The sequence below is a fragment of the Pelophylax lessonae genome (assembly GCF_965119305.1).
Source record: "Pelophylax lessonae genome assembly, chromosome: 12".
NCBI classification, from domain to species: Eukaryota; Metazoa; Chordata; class Amphibia; order Anura; family Ranidae; genus Pelophylax; species Pelophylax lessonae.
In genome coordinates, this window is record NC_138779.1 from 102,397,061 (window position 1) to 102,420,559 (window position 23,499).

The 23,499-nt window shown below is 43.6% G+C and overlaps 1 protein-coding gene across 1 annotated transcript in view; it reads left to right on the forward strand.

Annotated features, from left to right (window-relative positions):
- Positions 1-21,896, forward strand: part of LOC309567913 (BAR/IMD domain-containing adapter protein 2-like) — a 252,556-nt gene extending 230,660 nt beyond the window's left edge. The window contains exons 9-15 of the mRNA XM_082273449.1: positions 3,955-4,164; positions 8,386-8,626; positions 8,714-8,915; positions 15,150-15,221; positions 17,446-17,617; positions 18,272-18,312; positions 20,595-21,896. Coding sequence (XP_082129575.1) covers positions 3,955-4,164; positions 8,386-8,626; positions 8,714-8,915; positions 15,150-15,221; positions 17,446-17,617; positions 18,272-18,312; positions 20,595-20,667 — 1,011 coding nt within the window. The 3' untranslated portion in view covers positions 20,668-21,896. The remainder of the gene's footprint in view (positions 1-3,954; positions 4,165-8,385; positions 8,627-8,713; positions 8,916-15,149; positions 15,222-17,445; positions 17,618-18,271; positions 18,313-20,594) is intronic.
- The last annotated feature ends 1,603 nt before the right edge of the window (positions 21,897-23,499 follow it).

Below are 23,499 nucleotides of genomic sequence, written 5' to 3' on the forward strand. Positions count from 1 at the left end.
GTCTTGGGGAGATGTGGACTTGAATCCAAAGTAACATTACTCCAAGGGTCCCCCCAGCATACACCCCACCCAGCAGTGTTCCCTCACAAGCCAGGGCCCATAGTCAGTAGGCAAGAGCCTACAGTCCCCTCCAAAAGCCCCTGTCCTGAGTGAGTTTGTCAAAGGTAAAGTACAATTAGAGAAAAAATGAAATGGAAAACAAATACAGCCACCACGTCTTAAAGGCAGTATATATTAATTATTATTATTATATTTGGGGGAGGGTTACATAGTCACATAGTTAGTCTGGCTGAAAAAAGACACAAGTCCATCTAATTCATCCAATAGAGGGTATAACCCCTGTTAGTTTTTGTTTTCTGTCTGTTTTGCTATCTGTGTCCCATTGGTGAGATTACCCTTCACTTCCTGTCCTATAGCCAAAAGAGGAAGTGAGAGAACCGCCCAACCCCCCCACCTTCAGGTCACCAGAACTAGTGTCCCCATTGGAAGGTTCCCCCTCTGTTCTAAATTTGAGATTTTCTTTTACCATCGCTTTCAATGATAATAATTAACAGGACAAATAGAGAGGGTGAATCTCCCTACCAGGGGCAGAAGTAGCAATAAAAACCTGACATGTATTCTAATTCACCGCCACTCTGTCCAAAACTAAAAAAAGGTTTTGCCCCTAGTTATACTTTAACCAGTCACTGACTTATACTGTAACTAGTATGTAGCAAGCCAGTCAGTAAGGACCAGTTCACTCACACCAGAACACTGTACCCCGCATTTCCAGCATCACGTTCAAAACGCACTGCAGGTGTCGATATTAAGTTAATACTAAAAATACGGGATGAACCCTCTGCACACTGCTATAACTATTCAAGCAAACTTTGCAATATAAAATAGGGATTTAGTTCACACATATTGCAATACATGTTTAAGCTGGCCAACTGTGTCAAAGTAATCCCTCTTTAGCTACTCCTACTCCTACTCTGCTTTGCCACTGTAAATGCTACTGTGGCCTTTAGCACCTGGTAGATTATATGCATGGACAAGCCATTGGGATCTGAGCACAGGTATATCCTGTTTCTTCTTAATATTAAGTGGTAGTCTTTTAAAGGAGTGCCCAAAATCAGCAATAAGAATCCCACTTAGATCAAAAGATAGTCGTTTTATTGGTAGCAGAACATGTTAAAGCCGACGCATTTCGGGGGAACAGAGACTCCCCCTTCTTCAGGGCTATTGGAGACAAGCCCTGAAGAAGGGGAATTCTCTATTCCCCTGAAACACGTTGGCTTTAACATGCTCTGCTACCAATAAAACGATGATCTTTTGATCTAAGTTGGATTCTTATTGCTGATTTTGGGCGCTCCTTTAACCGACTACCACTAGAAACATTGGAAACGACCACTAGGCCGTATCTTAAGGTAGCAGCCCAGACCCCTTAACAAGGGTCCACTGCCTTTTTTCATCCAGTCGGGCCAGATTGATTGGGAGTTAATTTCCCCAAGTGGCCCTCTCTCACTTATCACCCACCCACAGACCCTCTATCGAGCAGGTCAGTCCAGCACAGCCATCAACTTTAAAAAAAAAAAACTTTTTAATATTAAGTTATTGACAGGTTACAAAGCAGTGTCTTTGCCCACACCAGATCGCATGGTACAGAAGTATCATGCGATGCTATTGCAGTGCGTTTCCAAAAGTAGTGCATGTACCATTTTTGATGCAGTGTGACTTCAGCCCATTCTGAATCGGCTGAAATCGCACTGCACAAAACTGCACGTGAATCGCACTGGAACAGCATTTTTTTCAGGTGCTCCCACTGAATTTAATTGGGTTCAAAAATGCTTGAAGTTTGTTTCTCAAAAGCAGCCCATGTTCTTTTTTGAGCTTCAAGCAGCACTGTGTTCAGGTGGGAAGAGGCACAGCGGGATTCTTGATAATGGGCATTTTTGGAGCTTTGAGCTACAAAATGCTCAGGTATAAACTGGGCTTCATGCTGGGTTCACACTATTGTGAGCCAGCGTGATTCCAGTGCAGGTTCCTGCATCACATGTCTCTGGCAGACAGTTCACACTGCCCTATGTGAACCGCTGTGGGTGTTAATACACAGCTAAAGACACCCCCAGATCGTTTTCAAACTGCCAAATCCTGCAGGAACTGGATCCCATGGGTGTGAACACCCATGCGACCCAATTTCAGTGCGGACCAAAAAAAAAGGGTCCTGCACCATTTTGGTGCGAATGCGATGCAAATTCAGCCATACAACCTGTATGGCTAAATTTACACCACACAGACTTCGCATGTGATCTGAACAGCAGTGCGGTGCGAATCATGTGTGATGTCTAACATCACAATAGTGTGAACCCATCCTCAATAATTGAATGCGATGCAAATTCAGCCATACAACCTGTATGGCTGAATTTGCATCACACAGACATCGCATGTGATTTGCACATCAGTGCAGTGTGAATCACATGTGATGTCTAACATGGCAATAACATGAACCCAGCCTCAATGATTGCTTCCCCAGGAGTCTAATCACGTGTTTTCCTTTGTGAAAGGTTATTTTTAAAATGGAACAAACCCCAATGATTTATCTGCTTCCCAAAAGAAAGCTCAACATAGAAATGTTAAATGAATATTATCCTTGAGCCCTTATTCACATTGATGTTAAGTGGGAAATGCACAAGATTCACTGCGCTTCCCTGCATTGCATCACCCTGAATAGCAATCGCACGGCGTCCATGCGATCTGATGTGGGTGTCAATGTTAGATTAATGACACCCCAAAATAGATTGCAAAATGCAGTGCAATCGCCACAATTACATTGCATGGGTGTGAACACCCATGCGATGCGATTCCGGTGCAGGAAAAGACAAGTCCTGCATCATTTTGGTGCGGAGGCAATGCAATTTGAGCCATGGCTCAAATCGCGCCGCACAGACATTGCATGTGATGTGCACAGGCAACATAGTAATGACATTTGTGCTATGCCTTGTCAATGTGAGTGAGGGAGCAGAGGATGCACAATACTGAAATGGTGTTCATAGACATATTGTATATCAGGAGCTCTCAGAGGAGCTTAGAGAGCTCCAGAAATAATAACAAAATGACAGCATTAATGGGAAAAATAAAGATTAAAAAAAAGAATTAAAAATAGCTAGACCCGGAGTTGGTTTTTAATCAAACTCACCAATGTAGTTTTCATTTACATTTTGTCTGCTGGCATATGTGCAGTATGCTACATTCAAGGCATTGCCTCTGGTGATAACTGTCACAGTTGTCAGTGTGATTATGTCAGCTCTCAACCAAGCTTTTAAGCCCTCAATGGCTGGTATCATAGCTCACCATGTGTGCAGCACCATGGCAAATAAACATCTAAATAGAAGCTAAGATGGCACTGTCCTCAACAGATAGGAGGATTTATTCTGCTTTAAGCAACTGCTTCCCATGTTTGTTAAAGGAGAAGTACAGCCAAAGCTTTTTGGCCATACTCCTCCTATGGATCACAGGAGTGCAGTTAATTTGGCAGTCCTGTGATCTGTTTTCAGCTGACAGCGGGATGAAGCCTGCTGTCGGCTTATGTCACAGAGCCGGTCCAGGCTCTGAAAAGATCCCAACCATATGGTTGGTATTTGCCCAGAAGCTTGGATCGGCACGTGGCTCAGCCTCTCAGCTATCTTCTGAGAGCCTAAGCCAGCCGCTGCCGCCCCCTCCACAGCCCAGTGCTCCAGTGAGCACTGGAGGAGAGAGCAGAGAGCCGCTGATTGATAGTCATGGCTCTCTGATCAGAGCGGATTGGAAGAACTGAGTGATCAGCAGTGTTTGATTGCTCAGTTCTCACTACAGAGGCGGCTGGGGACAGATGCGGCATCAATACAATCCACCTAGGTGAGTATAAATGTTTCTTTTTTTAAAAACCCTGAACTTCTCTTTTAAAACACCATTTTTTCTTTTTCTATATTTTTATAGGTGAAGGAACTGTTAAGTGCCAAGCTACCGTCATGGCAGCAATCATGTACTCAGCCCACAAAACTTCCAGAACGTGCGCTGATGCTTGTGAAACAAACTGCTAATGCTTCGACTGAGCTAGTCATCTCAGATCCGGTGCTAAGCACCAAACCGCTAGATGTCCCTCCTGAACTGCTTCCGCTTTTAGGCGGGGGACTCTCTTTAAACCATGTAAGAACCTCCTTACTCTCTTGTGTTAAATTGTATTATAACTGTAATGTATTCCTTTATTTTATAAAGCCATGCACAAACTGTTGGCACTATATAAATCCTGAAAAATAATAATGTAAGTGCATCCTATTTGATTTCTCTTTAATTTTGTAGAATCTTACACGAGATATTTTAATCTATTAAAAAAAAAAAAAAAAAAAAATAGCCTCTGTTAACTGTAAATCAATGTGCCTTCCTAAAGCTAAAGTTAATATAAAAATGATAAAAAAAATTGTAAAAAAAATGTATAAAAAACAAATAACAAAAACAAAAATCCATATAGCTTTAGTCACATAACTTACCTGTAAGGCCCCTTTCACACATACGGACCATTCCTCCGTTTTTTTTATCCGTCCGTTGATGGGTGAAAAACGGACATCAATGCACAGATGTATATGGATGATCTATCATTTTTATCCGTTTTCATCCGCTTCCATCAACATCTGTTTTTTTGAACAGATGAAAGCCCTCTTTTTCATCCATTTAAAAAAACAGATCGGATGAAAAATGGATGAAAACGGATGACAATTGATTACAACGGATGAAAAACGGATGAAAACGGAAGACAAAACTGATGACAAAGGATGAAAAACGGATGCAAAACTTATGACAAAGGATGAAAAAACGGATGCAAAACTGTTGACAAAGGATGAAAAATGGATGAAAAACTGATGACAAAGGATGAAAAATGGATGACAAAGGATAAATATCTGATGTTGACTGAAAAAAACGTGACTGAACTGATGAAATGAATGGTCCGTATGTGTGAAAGGGGCCTAAGGCCCCTTTCACACATGCTGTCCGTTTGTTTTTCATCCATCCGTTGACGGATGAAAAACGAACATCAATGTATCTCTATGTAAAAACGGATGACAACGGATGATCATCAGTTAACATCCGTTTTCATCCGCTTCCGTCAATGTCCGTTTTTTTGAACGGATGAATGCCCTATTTTTCATCCGTCAAAAAAACGGATTGGACGAAAAACGGATGATAATGGATGAAAAACGGATGACAATGGATGTAAAACAGATAACAACTGACGAAAAAGGGATGAAAAACGAATAACAACTGATGAAAAACGGATGAAAAATGGATAACAACTGACGAAAAACGGATGAAAAACGGATAACAACTGATGAAAAACTGATGAAAAACGGACCACAACTGACGAAAAACGGATGAAAAATCGGATGAAAAATGGATGGAAAACTGATACATTTTGACGTGACTGAACTGATGAACTGAACGGACCGTATGTGTGAAAGGGGCCTAACAAAGGATGTCTCTCGTTCTGCAGGCAGCTGGATCCTGTAGAAAGCTTCAGTGCCAGGATTCCATTCCTCTTCCTGTCTTTGAACCTGCAATGGTTAAAGAGGAGCAAATATTGTAGCTGCTGACTTTCAACATTAGGACACTTACCCTGTCCAGGCATCTAGCAGTGTCCTCACCCAAGCCAATTCTTTAAGCGGCTATCGAGTGCTGGCCATCTTGACTAAAGAAAACCAACAGTGGAGCTGTGCGGCTTCACAGCCAGTTTCCTACTGCGCATGTGCAAAGCGCACAGTGCACTGTGAATGGGCTACAATCTTCTGGGACCTGTGAACATAGTTACCTAGTTAGTCAGGTTGAAAATAAGGCACAACCCCAGCTGGCTTAACCAATAAAAAACAAAAAACAGTAAAGAAAACCCAACCATACAATCCCATATACACAATCCTTTACCCACAGTTGATCCAGAAGAAGGCGAAAAACCCCAGCAAAGCAATTTACAATTTGCTACAGCAGGGGAAAAAATTATTTCCTGATCCCCCGAGAAGCAATCGGATATTCCCTGGATCAACTTTACCTATAAATATTAGTACCCAGTTATATTATGTACACCTAGGAAAGAATCCAGGCCTTTTTTAAAGCAATCTAGTGAGCTGGGCAGAACCACCTCTGGAGGGAGTCTATTCCACATTTTCACAGCTCTTAGTTCACAGTGAAGAAACCTTTCCGTATTTAAGAGAAGTGTCCCAGAAGGCTGCAGGGGAAGGAGGGGGGGGCAAACGTTTGGCTCAGTTCGACTGTCAGAACCAGATACCGGCTCCCTCTCTCCCCTCCAAAAGGTGCCAAATGTGGCAGCGGAAGGGGGTGGGGGGGGGGAAGAAGGCAGACAAGCGGAGCTTCCCCTTGTGGGTGGAGCTACACTTTAACAACTTTGGGCCTTCAGGCAAACCGATGGTATAGATTGCCCCAAGGAGACATGCCCCTTCCTTCCTTCCTTCTGCTTTATTGAGAAGTTATTTATTGGTTACACTGTGAATGGGGGAGAATCTGATCAATCACAGGATTCTCTCCCCAGTTCACAGATCATTTTACAAGCAGTTGAACCAATGAAAAAACTTTTCTCAATGGAGGAGGAAGGAGGAGGAGGCATTTTCCCTTGGGGCCATTTATACCGTTCTTTTGCCTGAAGAACCCTAGTTGTTAACCATTGCAGCACTGGAAGTTCGGAGATAGGAAGAGGACATGCATTCCTGCAGTAAATATTTCTCCAGGATCCAGGTGACTGTAAGATGTGGGACATATTCTTTATAGATAAGTCACAGGACTAAAACTGTAGGAATGTTTTTTTTTTTTTTTTAAGGTAAGCTTTAGCTTTTGCACAGAAGATATCCATCTATATCTCTCACTTCCATCATGGTGGACAGAGCCATGTAATCCATTCCATTTAGAATTGTTGGTTACAGCATAAATGGAGACTAAAATCATAAAGACAATTATTCTAACCTGTTGATTATCATCAATGCAGCATATGCCAACATGTCTTTTATGTAACAAGGTTTGTGGCCCAGTGACAAAGTGTAAGGCAAGATTATAGTGGGGTGGGTGGGCTAAAAAAGAACCAAATAGCCTTCCACTAAACAGTGCATTGGGCTGCTGATAAGGCATACCTCCCAACTTTTTGAGAATGGAATGAGGGATACCTACTAACAAAAGTATGTAGGCATAGGACACACCCCCTGCTACGCCCTCCTAAAGGAGAATTATACAAAAAATGATTAGTTAAACCCACAAGTGCTTTTTTTTTTACCAATAATATTATTTTAGATTGGCTTTTGACATTTTTCAAATGCAGCATTTTAGAAATTGGATGAAATGTTGAGTACTGGGAAATACTTAAAAAAAGTGCATTTTATATACAATTATATAGAGCAGACCAAAATGAGGGACAAATGAGGAGGAAAGAGGGACTTTGTTCCAAATCAGGGACATTCCCTTGAAATCAGGGACAGTTGGGAGCTATGGATTCGGCAGTACAACTGGTCCTTTTGTACTGGGCCCAGACCTCATCAGCTAAACAGGGTGGCCCAGGGCAACTTTATTGTTCATTTCTTCCTATATGAATAAATGGATTTTACTAGTCCATAGTCCCTCCTACTTGTTTACCAAGGCTTAAATTACATTCCCCTGGGCAGCATCAGTTCAACAGAGAGGTCCAGGAAGTGGGACTTTTTTTCATTTTCAGGGTGTAAGTGGGTAAAGTCAGTTTCGCTGTTTTGCTGCACCCCAGGGGGTGTGTGGGGTGTAGACAGGACTGGGGGGGGGCCCTATCAGTAAGGCTGTACAGGGCGCCATGATTATTAACAGCAGCCCTGTATTGGTGCACAAATACGCTGTCATTATTTTCTGAATTGTCTATTAAAAAGGTTTACCGGCCTTTTTCACCGTTGGATTTTAGAGCCCACACACAACAGTAAATCATGGTGGCTGCTGGTGTGTGCTGTGAGGCACAGTGTCAATGCGCCAATCCCAGAGCATTGCGCTATTTAATTTTGTTAGTTTTTTGTTTTCACCACGCACCACAGAAATGCTGTGACGTGAACTTGTATTATAGGAGGCAAGGCATATTGGCTTGTCTATGTGCTGTCTATCTGCTAGGTCACACCTAGTCCTACCAAGTGATATCTGGATTGGCAGTGATTTCTCGATTGGCAGCAATGCCTCTATTACTGAAAGCCTCACCCGGAGCTGCAGTGTCTGGGAGGGGGACCATGTGAAACAGGTTAAGGAGTATTTGGCTCAGTCAGGGAAGGTAAATTAGGTTTGTCACTTTGTGAAGCTTGGATATCAAAGCCTCTAGGTGTACTTTAACTTGTCCACTCTTTTGTTATTAATATTTCTTAAACATTTCAGAGAATGTCTGTTCAAGAAGTTCTTCCAATTCCTAATGGTGAGGGCCTTCATCGCACAAGAGGGTCTCGTGACATGGGAAACCCTGTTCCTATAGACCCATTATCCACCAATCAAGTGGCCCCTCCAATTCCTTCAACGCCAGCATCTCTCACACCCCCAACCCCAAAGGCCAATGAATTGTATTCATGCACCTTACCCATACCACGCAAACCAGCCTCAGAGAACAGACTGGCCACTTTGGGTAAGTATTATTGTAATAATGGTCCTGTACTATATGCAAAGTATGACAGTGCTGGAGTTTTAACAGGTATTTTTTTTCCTTGATTAGTGGAAAATAAAACCCTACCTCGAATCAGCCCCCTCTCTGTTTTACCTCCTCGTGTGGAGCGACGTAGAGTTCAAGCAATCTTCTCACATGTGGCTTCAGAGAACAGCACCTTACTAAACTTCCAGGAAGGGGATATCATCCTTCTACTTGTGCCAGAGGCCAGAGATGGCTGGCACTATGGAGAGAATGAAGCCACCAAGATGTAAGTTATGGCTGTGTACTAGCCATGGTAATTTCACTGACTCATTTATCCTTGTAGGGAGTGCATTGTGTAATAAAAGCCAAAACACTTACATACTGATTTCCATGAGGATCGCTGAATGAAAGCAATCCCATCAAAAATCCATTTTCTCTTACATCCTCCGACAGTCGCCGCCTCCTCTAAGTCATCACTATTGGGTATTGACTTCCTCTCCGCAGGAGTAGCTAGGCATAAGACTTAGTCAAAAGAACAAAAGCATTTGCATATACACACCCATGGGGGCTGTCCCACTAGTCAATACCCCCCTGCAGTGACCACTCCCAACTCAGTTTGTTTCTGCCTAGCGTCAGGAGTAGTTAGGCTTCCCTGTGCTGGGGCTACAGTCTCAGCCTTTCTAATATTTTTTCTTTAATTTTCTTTGAAAATGTCAGTTTTTTCTTTGATTTACTAGCTGTTTATTTTGTCAGCTTCAGTTTTTAGTCGACTCTTCGGATGAAGATGGATTCATGCGGAGCTGGGATTCGGACTGACCGCCCTGACCAGGGCAGAGGGTCAGAGGGACTCCCAGCCCGCCATCGAGCATTCAGCCATGGTTCGTCCTGGCATTATGAACGACTGATCCCTGCTCGCAGCAGGGATGCAGCTGTGAGGTGGCTACCTCACTGGACTCATCTGCGATACTGCAGTGTAATGTCCTTGGCTAACGGCACTCCCTGTCAGATGAGGACAGCGGCTTTCCGTTCTGAGAGGCACCCCACGCCATCTGGTACAGGTAAGTACTTCTGTGTGGGGCCTCTGTCTGGGGTGGCAGTCCTGTGTTGCTGTGTGTTCCCCATGTCTGTGCCGGTGTGGGTCTCCCTGTTGCGATCCCTACGGGGTCTATTTTATACATGCACTGCGGTGCTGTGTATATTTGGGGGGCCCCTTCCCCTGTGTCACTTCGGTGTTTTTCTGGGGGTGTAGACGGGGTGTGTGGCAGAACGATCGTTCCGAGCACATGTTCGGCGGCCATTTTCCCGAAGCCTCCCATTCAGTCCTATGGGCAGCCGTTTTCCCTGGGTTTCTTTGCAGCTATAGTTCAGCCTCTTATGACCTCACTTCCTTTTCCTTTGAAGCAGCGATCAATGTGGTAACACTCTGTGGGGCTCTGCAGACTGTCTCTCCCATAACCTTCTGTTGTGTCATTTCTGGCTCAGTTTTCTTCCCCTTTTGGGGGTCTTTTGCACTGTACATATTGCGGTGGGCTGCGCACTCCGCAGAAGTTTTAAAGGGCCAGTACATTTTATTGCACTGTTATTTTCTAACTTGGGCAATGGAATCTCAGGACAGCAAATTCCCTACAGATGCGGTGGGGGACCCCAGTCCTGCTCGGGCCCCTGTTATACCTGATTTAGCCGCCGTAGTGGCGTCTTTAGTGTCCAAAATGGAAGTGCTGATGGCTGAACGTGCTGCTAGGAAAAGACCCAGGTTATCTTTCTCCTCTGATTCAGATGGTGATGTGGCTGCTGTGGTGGGCGTGCCCTTTTCAGGGTCGCGCTCATCCCTGGACCCTCTGGGGTCTGAGGGGGAGGCGGAGGTGGAGGGGGTTGATGTTTCTTCCCCGGGGTCGCCTGAGGAACGCGCGACCATGGATGAGTTGATTTCTTCTGTGATGACTGGGAGGATGAGCCCAGTCCTCCGGGCATTGTGTCCTCTTTTGGTACACACAGGACCCGCAAGTCGGCGCAGGTTTTTCCCTGTCCCGCTGAGTTTCATTACATGGTAAATGAGCTGTGGCGCACCTTAAAACGCCCGTTTGGTGCTGAGCCGGTTTAAGTTGCTTTATCCCTTTGCACTGGCTACGGAATCGAGATGGTGTGTGCCTCCACAGGTGGATCACACTGTGACCATTTTGAACAAGGCTACCTTGGTTCCCACTGAGGATACCCCGGTTTTTCGGGATCCCACGGACAGGAGGTTGGGGTCTCTAGCCCGCCATTCCTACACGGTGGTGGGTTCCTTGCTCAAACCTGTTTTTGCGTCCGTCCTGGTGGCTCAGGCGGTGGCGGATTGGACTAAGGTGCTTAGATGCACCCTCGTGTCCGATTCTGCCCCACCTGCCACGCTGGCTATGGTGGACCAGATTCACCAGGGAGTCATGTATTTGTGCGATGCGGCCTTAAATGAGGCCCCCTTGGTTGCACGCCTATCTAGTGTTGCGGTGCTTAACCGTCGTTTGCTCTGGCTGAAGAGCTGGTCAGCTGACCAGTCGTCACGAAAAACAGTTGCTGATTTTCCCTATGCAGGTACTCGCCTTTTTGGCGAGGCTTTGGATACCTTGGTGAAAGGCATCACGGGGGGTAAGGGCACCATGCTGCCCCAGAACCCGAAAAACAAGTCCTTTCGTGGCAAGCGGGGTTCCACCTCTCGACCCAATCAGGGGTCCTTTCGTGCCTTTCGGATTTAAACCAAGGACAAGCCCTTCAAGGGCCAGGGTAGCCAGAAGAAGCCCTGGGCAGGCAAGCAGAAGTCCGGCACTGCCTGTTCCGCCTCTTCCTGAAGGGGCGCCCTCACCCGTTTTAGTGGTGGGGGGACGTTTGCGTGATTTCCTCCAACCTTGGCTGCTCCGAATTCCGAACAGGTGGGTTCAGGAAATCATTCGATCAGGGTACAAGATCGAATTCCTTTCCCGGCCGGCGGACAGATTTTTTCCCTTAAATCTTTATTTGACCCCAGGGCGTCTGCAGGACCTGCATCAAGCGGTGCAGGACCTTCTTGCCCAGGGGGTAATTGTCCCGGTGCCTCATCGGGACAGGTTTCGGGGGTTTTATTCCAATCTGTTCACTGTGCCCAGAAAGGAGGGCAAGGTGCGTCCTATTCTGGACCTGAAAGCGCTGAACCGCTTTGTGCGTGTTCGGAAGTTCCGTATGGAATCTCTCCGCTCGGTGGCGGCCTCCCTGAGTCCGGGGGAATTCCTGGCCTCTATAGACCTGAAGGATGCGTACCTACACATCCCCATTTTCGAGGGTCACCAGAGGTACCTTCGGTTCGCTATAGCGGAGGACCACTATCAGTTTGTGGCGTTATCTTTCGGTCTCGCTTCGGCTCCAAGGGTCTTTGCCAAAGTACTGGCGCCTGTTCTGGGCCTGCTACGGGCACAGGGCATTGTGGTCTTGGGGTATCTGAACGATCTCCTCCTAAGATCGAGTGTCCGCCAGGACCTACTGAGCGATCTGTCCACCACAGTACAGACGCTCCGGGAGTTCGGATGGACCATCAACGTGCAGAAGTCGACCTTGTTGCCGTCGGTTCGTCTTCCCTATCTGGGAATGGTCCTGGACTCTGCTCAGACAAAGGTGTTCTTGCCGGAGGATAAGCTCCGGACCTTACAGGACGAGATCGGCCCCTCAGGGACAAACCATCTTCGTCACTCAGGACCTGTATGCGGTGCCTGGGGTTGATGGTATCGGCCTTCGAGGCGATACCCTTTGCTCAGTTTCACACCCGGTCTCTTCAAGCGGAAATCCTGACCAGGTGGGACAGACTACCTCAGTCTCTGGATCTGAGTGTCTCCTTGAGGGGTTCTAAGTAATTTTCTTGCAAAAAATGTAGATTTTAAAAGTAGAAGAGAAGTGTCAGAATTGGCCCGATGTTGAAGTGATTAAAAACTGTCAAATGGTACGGTTGAACAGCAGATGTCAAATTTCTATGTTAAAATTGTTTCTACAGGTAATATCTCACCAAAAAGATAAACTTACACAATTTAGGAACCGACTAAAGGGTACAGGCACATGACTGAAAATACAGCAACTAGTATGTGGGATTTTGCTCACAGGAGGCAGCAGCAAGATTCACTGTAAAAAGTGCTGTATACATGTAATGTCTGAGTGTCCTCCGTTGTTAGGAAGAGGGCGTCTATTGATGCTTAGCATCCTTTGTTGCTAGGACACAGGCGGCTCTTGCACGTCCGTAGAGTACACCTGCGCTGTATGCTGCACTCATGTAAACATTAGTACAAATGTTTACATGAGTACAGCATAACATAAATTTCATATGTAGATTTTTCCTTTTTTTTTTCCTGGATCTGAATTCAGTAAAAGTTTACTGAGCTTTATCCAACTGTGTGCTTGGACCCATGGAAAACAATCCACCTGTGTTTAGAGATATAAAAACGTTTACTGAAAAAAAAAAAAAAAACGCTGCTTTTTTCACAGTTGTGTACATGAACCCCCTATTAAAATGGGAGTGTTTGTTTGCAGAAAATGTGGCTTTACTCATTTGTGTTGCTGAACTCCAGATGTGAGTTTGTAAAGAATCACTTTCTGTATAAGAGTATCAATAATCAGTTGGTGCCCTCTAGTGTTATTTAGTGGTGATAGCACCCAAAAGTATTGTATGGTGAAATGGGATGTGATTGATCCCAGAATGTGTTTTTTTTCCAGGTTATAATGTTTTTGAACCAAAATGCATTTTATTTTTATAACAGTGCCATTCTATAATTAGCACAACTCCATATGTTTAGCCTACACAATATAAAAGAATATCACAAGTCAGAATGTACCCCTTTGACACTATTTTATGACAATTTTGTTTTCCTTTTGACATGGCATCAAGATACGTACATTCATCCACATTCAACCCCTTCATTGCAATTGTACTGTATGTGCAAGTTTGTAAATCCAAAATGCTGAATATCATTGCTTAAAGTGTGTTACTACATTTGGATTTTTTAAAGTTGGTGGCTGCAGATGAACAAATTAAAAAAGATACCTTGTTTTGCTTTAAAAGAGAGGTATGGCCAAAGCTTTTTTAGCCATACTTCTCCTGTGGGTCACAGAGATGCACTTAGTTCTGCACTCCTGTGACCCAGATTCAGCCAACAGCAGGCTAAAGTGCACTGTCAGCTGACATCACAGAGCCATTCCAGGGTCTGCAGGGATTCAGACAATAATGTCAAGATATGCCCAGGTGCCCAACTGGCAGCTGGCTCAGCCTCTCAGCGTGAGTGTTGGAGGTGCAGAGCACAGAGCAGTGACTAATAGTCACCGGCTCTGCTTACTGAAGACCAAGAACTGAGCAATCAGCAGTCTTTGATCGCTCAGTTCTTGGACTTAGAGCCAGTGGAGGACAGCTACAGTTCAGATCCATGCTGCATCCACATAGGTGAGTATATGTGTTTGTTATTTTTAGGTCCTGGACTTTTATCTTAAATGTTAAAAGAGAAGTTCTTCTTGTAGGATTCATAACTTACCTAGGTGGATGCAGTATTGGTGCGATGCTGCATCTGTCCCCCGCCGGCTCGCTCTAAGATAGGACCTGAGCGAACAAACACCACTGATCACTCAGTTCTCAGTGTGCTGGTGATTGTCAGTCGCTGCTATCTGCTCTGCCTCCCCATGCTGAGAGGGGCTGGTTCTGTGAAGCCTGCTGTTGGCTGAAAATATGTCTAAGGAGTGCAGAACGAACTGTGTTCCTAAGAAGTACAGCCAAACAAGCTTTGGCTGTACTTCTTTAATATCTTACATTTTTTACATTTCTTTCTGTGACTCCATTGGATAGATTTCTCTTATATTCTATCCCTGTGATGCCAGGTCAAGAACTGGTTTGCATGCACTGTAAGAGGTTCTAATATTTCCTTAGTCTGCTACTGTGTTTATGCTTGTGTTGCCATGGGAGAGATTTTCCATTATTTCCGGTCCCTGCTACCTCTGCAAACATAGGAATAATGTGAAAATTTCCACATGGAGATGGCTGCCCAAATCTATACATTCAAACCCAACTCTAGCCTTAATTCTAGAGAGGTAAATATTTAAAACCTTTACCAGGATTATATTGCTTTCCTTGTCCCCATCAGAGACATTAACCCTCACTTTAGGAGATTCTAACTCATCAGCGTTCTACCTAAAATTTTAAAAATTGTCTCCAAATTGTCTTGTTGAATTGTCTTCGGAACAAGTAAATGACATTTTTCTTAAATGTAGCTGCAGGCAGTAATAAAACCTGACAGAGATTCCAGCCCTTTAACACTCAATCCAGAGGTGCCAGCTGAAGGAGTTTGAGAATCTTATATCATGATCGCCTAGGTGGCTCCTTTGGCAGTTGTACCAGACATGTCTAGTTTGCCTGTAAACAACTTGGAATCCTCCAAGAAGAGCAGGAGACAATAGGAAGTCAACTGTGCTCCCACTACAGATTTAAGCAGCTGCAAAATTGGTATTAGTAATAGGTTTTTATTTATATTATTTCTTTTTATAGGAAAGGTTGGTTTCCATTTTCCTATACTCGTCCCCTTCCACCGTCAGAGTCTTCAGACAAACTTGGCTCAAAGTGAGTACCAATACTTATTATTTTATGTCTTCTGATCACTTTTGGATACTCCTAAACTTGCCAGAGTATGTTGTGTCAGACTAACCTAAAAAGTGTTATGCCATGCCTTAAAGCTGTTGTAAACCTCAGACATGAATTATGAGAAAATCATATCATTCTATTAGGACCACTAAGTGTCATTTCTGTTTGCTTTTTAATTCCTCTGCTATTAGCATGAGTCACTTCTGACAAGGTTTCCTGACACCAAGAGAAAAAAGGGACCTCCAGCTCATTGGCAGCCTCAGCTCTGTTCCTGTGTGCTGTGTGGAGGGGGGGTGTCCCTTCCCTCCAATCAGCTCTCGGAGCTCTCCTCACTGATCTCCGCAGAGTGTAATTTCTGCTGTCTGCCCCCTTTTTTTGAACGCTCAGACACGCTTTAAAAATTCTGGACTTTGAATGAATGTAGAGAAAAGAAGACTGCAGATAAACAGGTACAACTTATGAAGGAGGATCTGTGTTTCATATGAGGCCAGTCACTTTACTGGGTATATGTAAGGGTTTAAAAATAAACACAAAAGCCAGTGGAACTCCGCTTCAATGCAGGTCATATCTAAAAATAAGTCTGGTAGGCAATTTCACTGTAATGAAAATACATTTGACAGTACGAATGACCATTACCCATATGGTTCTTTTATCCATTCCTTTAAATTGTGGATAGGGGTAAAGGCTATGCACTGTGCATTTAAAGAGATTTTTAAATCATACTCACCTAGGTGGATGCAGCATCGATCCGAAACTGCAACTGTGCCCTGCCGGATCTAAAACTGAGAACTAAGTAAACAAAACTGCTGATCTCTCCGTTCTCAGTGAATTGTGAGCAGACAGCTGGTGACTGTCAGTGACCACTGTCTGCTCTGCCCCCCCCCCCCCCCCTCCCACTTCACTGGAGCGCTGGGCTGTGGAAGGGGTGGGAGCGGCCGGCTCAGGCTCTAAGTGGCTCACTGAGACGTTGGTCTAGGTGCCGATCCATGCTGCTAACCCCAATCATTAAAGCGGAGTTTCACTGGCTTTTGTGTTTATTAAAAGTCAGCAGCTACAATAAGTTTAGCTGCTGACTTTTAATAAACACACACCCACCTGTCCCATGGTCCAGCGGTGCGGCCAGGATGAGCCTCGGTTCTCTCAGTCTTCTTCCCGAGGCGCTGGTATCACTACTGTGGGCACCCGGCTGTTACAGCTTGCGGCTTCACAGCCGGGTGCGCACTGCACATGAAACTCCGGACACTGCACATGGAACAAAGTGGCAGGACCTACCCAGTTATACACACTTCAAAGTGCTCCCCCAACCACCCCTTATGTAGTCGCCGCAAAATATGATGTGATACCTTCCAATGAAGCAGTTCTCTGGCCTTGTAACCAATCACCATGCAAATCCCAGTCACATGACAATGGGGGGGATGTCATTGCTGTCTGTACGCTTTTACATCAATCAACATGTGGTATTTTGCAGTGGCTGGGACAGATTAGGGAGTGTCGCTGGATTGCTACGATGTTGAGTAACTGAGTTGGGAGATGAGTTTTAAAGACACCTTGTCAAGTTGTTCTGAATGGGCAAGGTGCAGGGTTTTTGTAAGGTATCCAAATATAAAAGATAATAGCTACAATATCTAAGTAGTATTTATGGGCAATATGTGGTCTGTGCAGAGAACCCCTGGCCACCATATTTAGGGGAAGAATTGATCAACCAAGGCTGATGATTAATGTTCCATTGGGATAACATACTGTAGGCTGCAAGAGTGATTTAGTTGCTGAATATTCCAGTCATCACCATATTTCTCTTATTTCTCTGGGTTGGTCATGTATCAACAATTTTTCCACTGAGAACAAAGCTTGGTCAGAAATCTAACACTGCTTGCTTGTAATTGCTGCACCACCATTGCAAGATGGCTTGATACTTTCCTTGAGTCAGTCAGCTTTATGCTTTGAACACACCTGAATTCTCCCAGAGGTTTTCCAGCACTTTAGAGGCTATCCTTGCATAATAATGGTCTTTTCCAATCCTTGCAATGGTTATTATCATTCCTGAGCTTGCATTTACATGACCTGATGTCTGGAAGCAATGATTGTTACGGGGGCATTGATTAAACTTAGTAACGCATTTATTGGTAAATCTAGTGAGCATATTTCTTGCCTGCTAAATCTCTGTTGCCATATATTACATGTTATTTATTATTTGGGTTTGCAGTTTTCCTCTTAGTAAATTAAACAGCAGCAGCACTGGAAATCTGGACAAAGTTGGAGTTACCATCCCTGAGTCTGAAAATGTTCGGCTAGAAGCAATAAGATACAAACCTTCACCACGTACAAGCACCTTCCGCCAGCGACCGTACAGCATGATCAGTCCGGACCTGGTGCAGGTATGTTTTCTTCCAGTAATCACAAGTTAAATGGTCAATCTAACCAGAAGTGATATTTAATTTATAGATGACGTGTGATAGACTTATTCACGCTTTGTTTGTCGTTGAAGGTTCTCAGTTCGCCAGGTCAAGGTATAGATAGTTGGTCACATTCAGCGGAACTTGTTTTGTAACGTTAAAAACATTTCCCCTCTCATCCAAGCAACTCTTTCAGTTTTGGGTTTTCATGTCCCTGACACTCAAGAACTGGAGAGCCTGGAAGGATGAGAAGCAAAATGTCTTCATCATTACAGTCCAAGTTAAAATGTGACTACCCCTATTACTACTATTAGCACTTACCCATATACCTTGGTGTCTCACATGGGTGTTCAATTCCTCCTATTGTATTTTTCTTAATACAAATTTATAACTGAAGCGTTTAGGCCTAACTCTATTTTTTTTTTTTTGGGGGGGGGGGGGGGGGGATTTTTTTTTTTCACTTTCTGTGGCTGTGACATCAGGACAAAAAGTAAGCGGAAAAAAAATCGGTAGTGCAAGCTACAGGTAATACTCAGGTTTAGCTTTTCTTTTTTAGCTAAAAAAATAATTTTAAAAAATGTGCAAAGCAGCTGGTGTTTTACAAGCAACAATATTATATTTGATTCTCTATTTCAGTTAGCGAATGAATTTGGAAGCCCCGCATCATCTCCTTCCAGGTAAGCGCAAACCAGGATTTAGGTTTTTATAGCAGCACGTGTAGAGAGCCGCCAAAAAAAAAAAAACCTGTTCTACTGTAAAGTAAAAAAGGTTTTAATAGTGGTGCATATAGTGCACCACAGAGAAACACAGGGATGTTAATGGCATGCTAAGTAACATAAAATTCAAGGGTTGTGGTGTAGTTTGTTTTTCATGGCAAAACTTAGGGATAGTAGTGGCGTGCTCTGATAGGGACTGGGGACTACATAATAGTAAAATGATCATCTGCTGTAACTTCACAATACATACTCAAAAAATGGCTATCCAGAAAATAAGTTGGCTCCATATGGACAATTGTATACAATACAGCAATCAGTCAATTTGGTACAATGTGTAGTCAGTAGGGATGGGCCACACACCCCCCTGTTCGGTTCACAGGAGAACTCCAAAACAGGGGAAATGTTCTAACCTGAACTTAGAAACCTATTGAAATCTATGGGAGCTGAACAGGAAAGAGCAAAAGTGCCCATTTTGAAGGCTTATATGCAATTAATTGGCCATTAAAGGGATACCGGGGTATGGGCTCTGCACTGGGGGATATGCATCAATTAAAAAACTGTAAAGTGTCTATTGAAAAAAATAAATAAATAAAGAAAAAAACGGCATACGGTCCCCCCTCCAGTCAATACTAGGATTTTAAGAGGAACCCCACGCCAAAATTTAAAAAAAAAATGGCGTGGGGTCCCCCGAATTTCATAAGACCCTTATCTGGGCATGCAGCCTGGCAGGTCAGCAAAGGAGGGGGGTGAGCTAGCGCCCTCTCCTTAACCATACCCCATGTTGATGGGGACAAGAGCCTCTTCCTGACAACCCTGGGTTGTGTTTGTTGGGGTCTGTGGACATAGGGCTTATCTGAATTTGGAAGCCCCCTTTAAAAAGGGGGCACCCAGATGTATTGGGTACATAGTACCCCTACTCATTCACCAAAGAAGTGTACATAAGTAATAACCACATGAGAAAGTTTTTGACAAATCATTTATTAAAAAAAATAGTGTCCCTCAATTTAAGTCCATCGTCATTCAGGGCCGCGTGACGTCAGATGATCTCCTGCTGTTTGTCCGCTCCACGCTTTGACATTTCTTATATAGACAAGGGGCGGGACCACCTGGTTATGCCACCCAGTGGCCCGGCCCTTTGCCTATATAAAAAAATGTCAAAGTGCGGAGCCGACATACGGCAAAAGTCCTCCCAGGAAGCGAGAGCGTTTTTCTATCTTTCAGGTCGGCAGGCGGCATGATTGGAGATGGATTTACATTGAGGGACACCATTTTTTTATTTTTTTAATAAAGGATTTGTCAAAAATTGTCTCGTGTGGTTATTACTTTTGTACACTTTTTTGGTGAATGAGTAGGGGTACTATGTACCCAATACATCTGGAAGCCCCCTTGTTAAAGGGGGCTTCCAGATTCCTATAAGTACTCTGCCGGGAGGACCCCAACAACCACCGCCCAAGGTTGTCGGGAAGAGGCCCTTGTCCCCATGACCATGAAGCACATCCTAGTGTTTATGCACAGACATTGCACCTCAGCTCTGAAGCATCCTAGCTGTTTCTGTCCCTCATGGACTTTCTCCACAGCTTCCTTGCTGCTCTTGTCCCATAAGGACTTTCTTTTAGGCTTGGGCCTTCCTCTGTTCTGAGCTGGACACCATTGTGCACTACAGCACCTCACACAGTTCCCTTCACACACACTGGCCTCCCTCAGGAGGGTGGGGCTCTGAGCTCTATCTCTGGCTCTAATATGAAGCCAGCACACACCTGTGTCATCAGTGGGCTTGCTTCCTACAAAATCTGGTGTAAACCACCATATTACATATTAGCACAGGGTTACCCTGCTTCAACATGTATTATACAGTCACATCAGTCCCTGCCCTCAAGGATCTTACAATCTAAGGTCTCTAACTCACATACAGTACATACACATACTAGGGCCAATTTAGACAGGAGCAAACAAGCAGGTAGCGCCGTGGTTGTGCTATTGTGACAATATGTGAGCAATTATGACAATATGCATACAACAAATGGGCAATCATAAGAGATGTGTAGATTAAACGGGCAATTGCGACCATATACAGTATGGCCAGAAGCAAAAATTGCCTCTTACCGTTCCCCAAAAAGTTTTTCCTACCACTATTGCCACTGCCTCCATGTTAGATTTTTTGCTTAAAGCTGTGTAATTTGAAAATGTATAGTCCTTTATTGTTTTTAGTCTCTTTAAAACCTCTTTGTTTATTCATTTCAAAGAAGCAACCCATTTGCTCATGTTAAACTGAAGAGGACCGTTACCAACGATCGCTCAGCTCCTGTCATCCAATGACCTTGTGACATCCTTCAAGGGGAAAGTGACTCAAGACAAGTCCTTGAAGGAAAAAAAAATCCTTTGATGTCTCATCTCCTCTATGGGATCTAAAAAAACTGGTGTAATAAACTGTGAACTGGTCTCAGTGTTACCCAGCAACTCTAAAATCATGTACCCAGTTCAGTTTACAGCATACTTGAGATAATTGCCTGCAATGTCTTCGTTGACCTGATTGTCAGATTCCCAGTAGCCCTGTGCGTGGACGCATACGGCCAGCTATAGGCTGCTGATACCAGGCCTGATTAAAGTATTTACATATGACCTCAACAGTATTATAGAAAAGGTGACCCTTCTCCAGTCACATGAGGAACAAAAGAGAGCAAAGCAGCCATGTGTTCTAAGATCACATTGAAAGAAAACACGATCTAAGATGTTACGATTATTCTAAATGTAAATTGTAATGAAATATAAGCTTAAATTTAAACATTAAATGCTAAGTCTAAGTTATGTGATCATTAAACTTAGGTCCAGAGGCCAAATAAAAGCCTTGGAGCCCTGGTTTAAAATCTGAATACCTTCTAATATCTCAGAATAAAGTCTAATACTCATTTTATTTAAACCTAATAAGCCTATTGCATACTCAAACAGCGGATAACTGAATGGAAAAAGGGAAGCATAAGAAAGGTGATATGCATGATATATTAATTTCATACTGTTTATCTGCATATACATTATGTGATGGGATGACACACCAGGCGATCTCATTGGCCTGGTAGCAGCCATGCCCTCCGAAGTTATGCCAAGGATAGGTCCATAAATGTTTGACAATAAGTAATATTTGTGCCAAAATCTGACAGTACTCACAGAGCAAAAGTATTACTAGTAAAGATAATACTAGGTTGTTATTGCTTTACATTCAGAATGCTATACACTCCTTTCTACAAGAACCTGAGCAATGTCTGTACTATCCATAGAAGAATAAGAAATGTTACCAAATATTTTGGCATCCAGTTGTGTTGGCTTGAGTGTCCTATTCAGATGCCACCTAGAAGGCACTTGGTGGAGGTGTTCAATCACTTCCAAATGAGAGGAGACCACCAGGTAGACTAGACTGGAGATGGAAAGATTATAAAGTGCAGCTGGATATATCTAGTAGTAGTTAGTCACAATTAACTGGACTAGTTCCGTAATGTTGAAGAGGTTTTGCAGCTGAGCCAAGCTGCGAAACATCTTCAACATTATGGAACTAGTCCAGTTCAATGTGTGTACCTTGTTACTAGATATACCAAGACCAGAATAAATGAGAACCTTCACAGGCAATTCAGCTCAACCTAAAAGTTTCTCAGCGGAAGACCCTGATTCTACGGTGAAGCAAAGTGAAGACTTGGCTGAAATGTCCTGGTTTAACCAACTATTACTACCAACCCTGCTAGAAGACATGGGATGGAAATACATGCAACAGCTGTATACAAGATACATTTCTTTTATGTATTAAAATAGCACTAGTGTTATGAACATAATGCAGGTGAACAGACGTTACTGAAAAGAAAACGAAAGTTGCAAAATGATTGTGGAAGGATGTGTTATGAGGGGATATTCTAGGCTAGGGCTAGAGTGAATGTGCATTGGAAGTGAAGTCAATGGGACAAAAGATTGAGGTGGCTTGATTGAGTAGGCATCCTTGTATATTTGCAATCAGATGCCTATGAATACATTCAGGATAAGAGTAACACACCTATTTTGTTCACTAGCTGTAATTTTAAAATTATTCTGCCAATTTAGTCCATCACCTAAAGCATATCAATGTACAGTATACTAAAGGTAGATGTTGGCCAGCTATATACCAGGGATTGATTTAAAGGAAAAATACATCATTTGATATAAAAAAAAAGCTGAAAAGAAAAAGTTTTCTTCATTTTAAAAAAGGGCTCTAATCTTGTTCGGCCTAAGGCCCTACCCCACCATATGGTAAAACATGGCTTGAACCACCCACACAAAACTTTGAGTTGCAATTCCTGGTCATGGAGAGTTGGGCTATGCTGGGAACTCTGCTTTGCAGCTTCTGAGGGCATTATATTTTTTTTGTTCTTGGTTAGGCATTGGTGCAAAGTGTATGGAAAGTGTGACTATGACAGTATATAGTACCTGTACATGCATTCTCTGTGTGAAGGGACGACAGAACACTGTCCTTGATAAGAGAAATCAGCATCAAATGTAAACCTGCTATTTGGGAAAAACTGTGATCTTAATGACAACCTGTAGCTCCCACCTGGGAAGAGAACCCAGTCTCACAGTGCATTTGCAGCAATAGCAATAGTTATCAATAGCTGGAGAGCCACAGTTTAATATACACTGCTCAAAAAAATGAAAGGAACACTTTGAAACACATCAGATCATGCTGGATATCTATACTGATATGGAATGGGTAACATGTTAGGAATGAAAGTATGCCACATCGTTTCATAGAAATTAAAATTATCAACCTACAGAGGGCTGAATTCAAAAACACCCCAAAAATCAAAGTGAAAAAATGATGCAGCAAGCTAGTTCATTTTGCTGAAATTTCATTGCAGCAACTCAAAACAGTACTCATTAGTTTGTATTGCCCCCACGTGCTTGCATGCATGCCTGACAAGGTCAGGGCATGCTCCTAATGAGACGACGGATGGTGTCCTGGGGTATTTTGTCTCAGATTTGGACCAGGGAATCATTAAGCTCCTGAACAGACTTGGTGCAACCTGGCGGCGCCACATGGACCGAAACATAATGTCCCAGAAGAGTTCTATTGGATTTAGGTCAGGCGAGCATGGGGGCCATTCAATGGTATCAATTCCTTCATCCTTCAGGAAC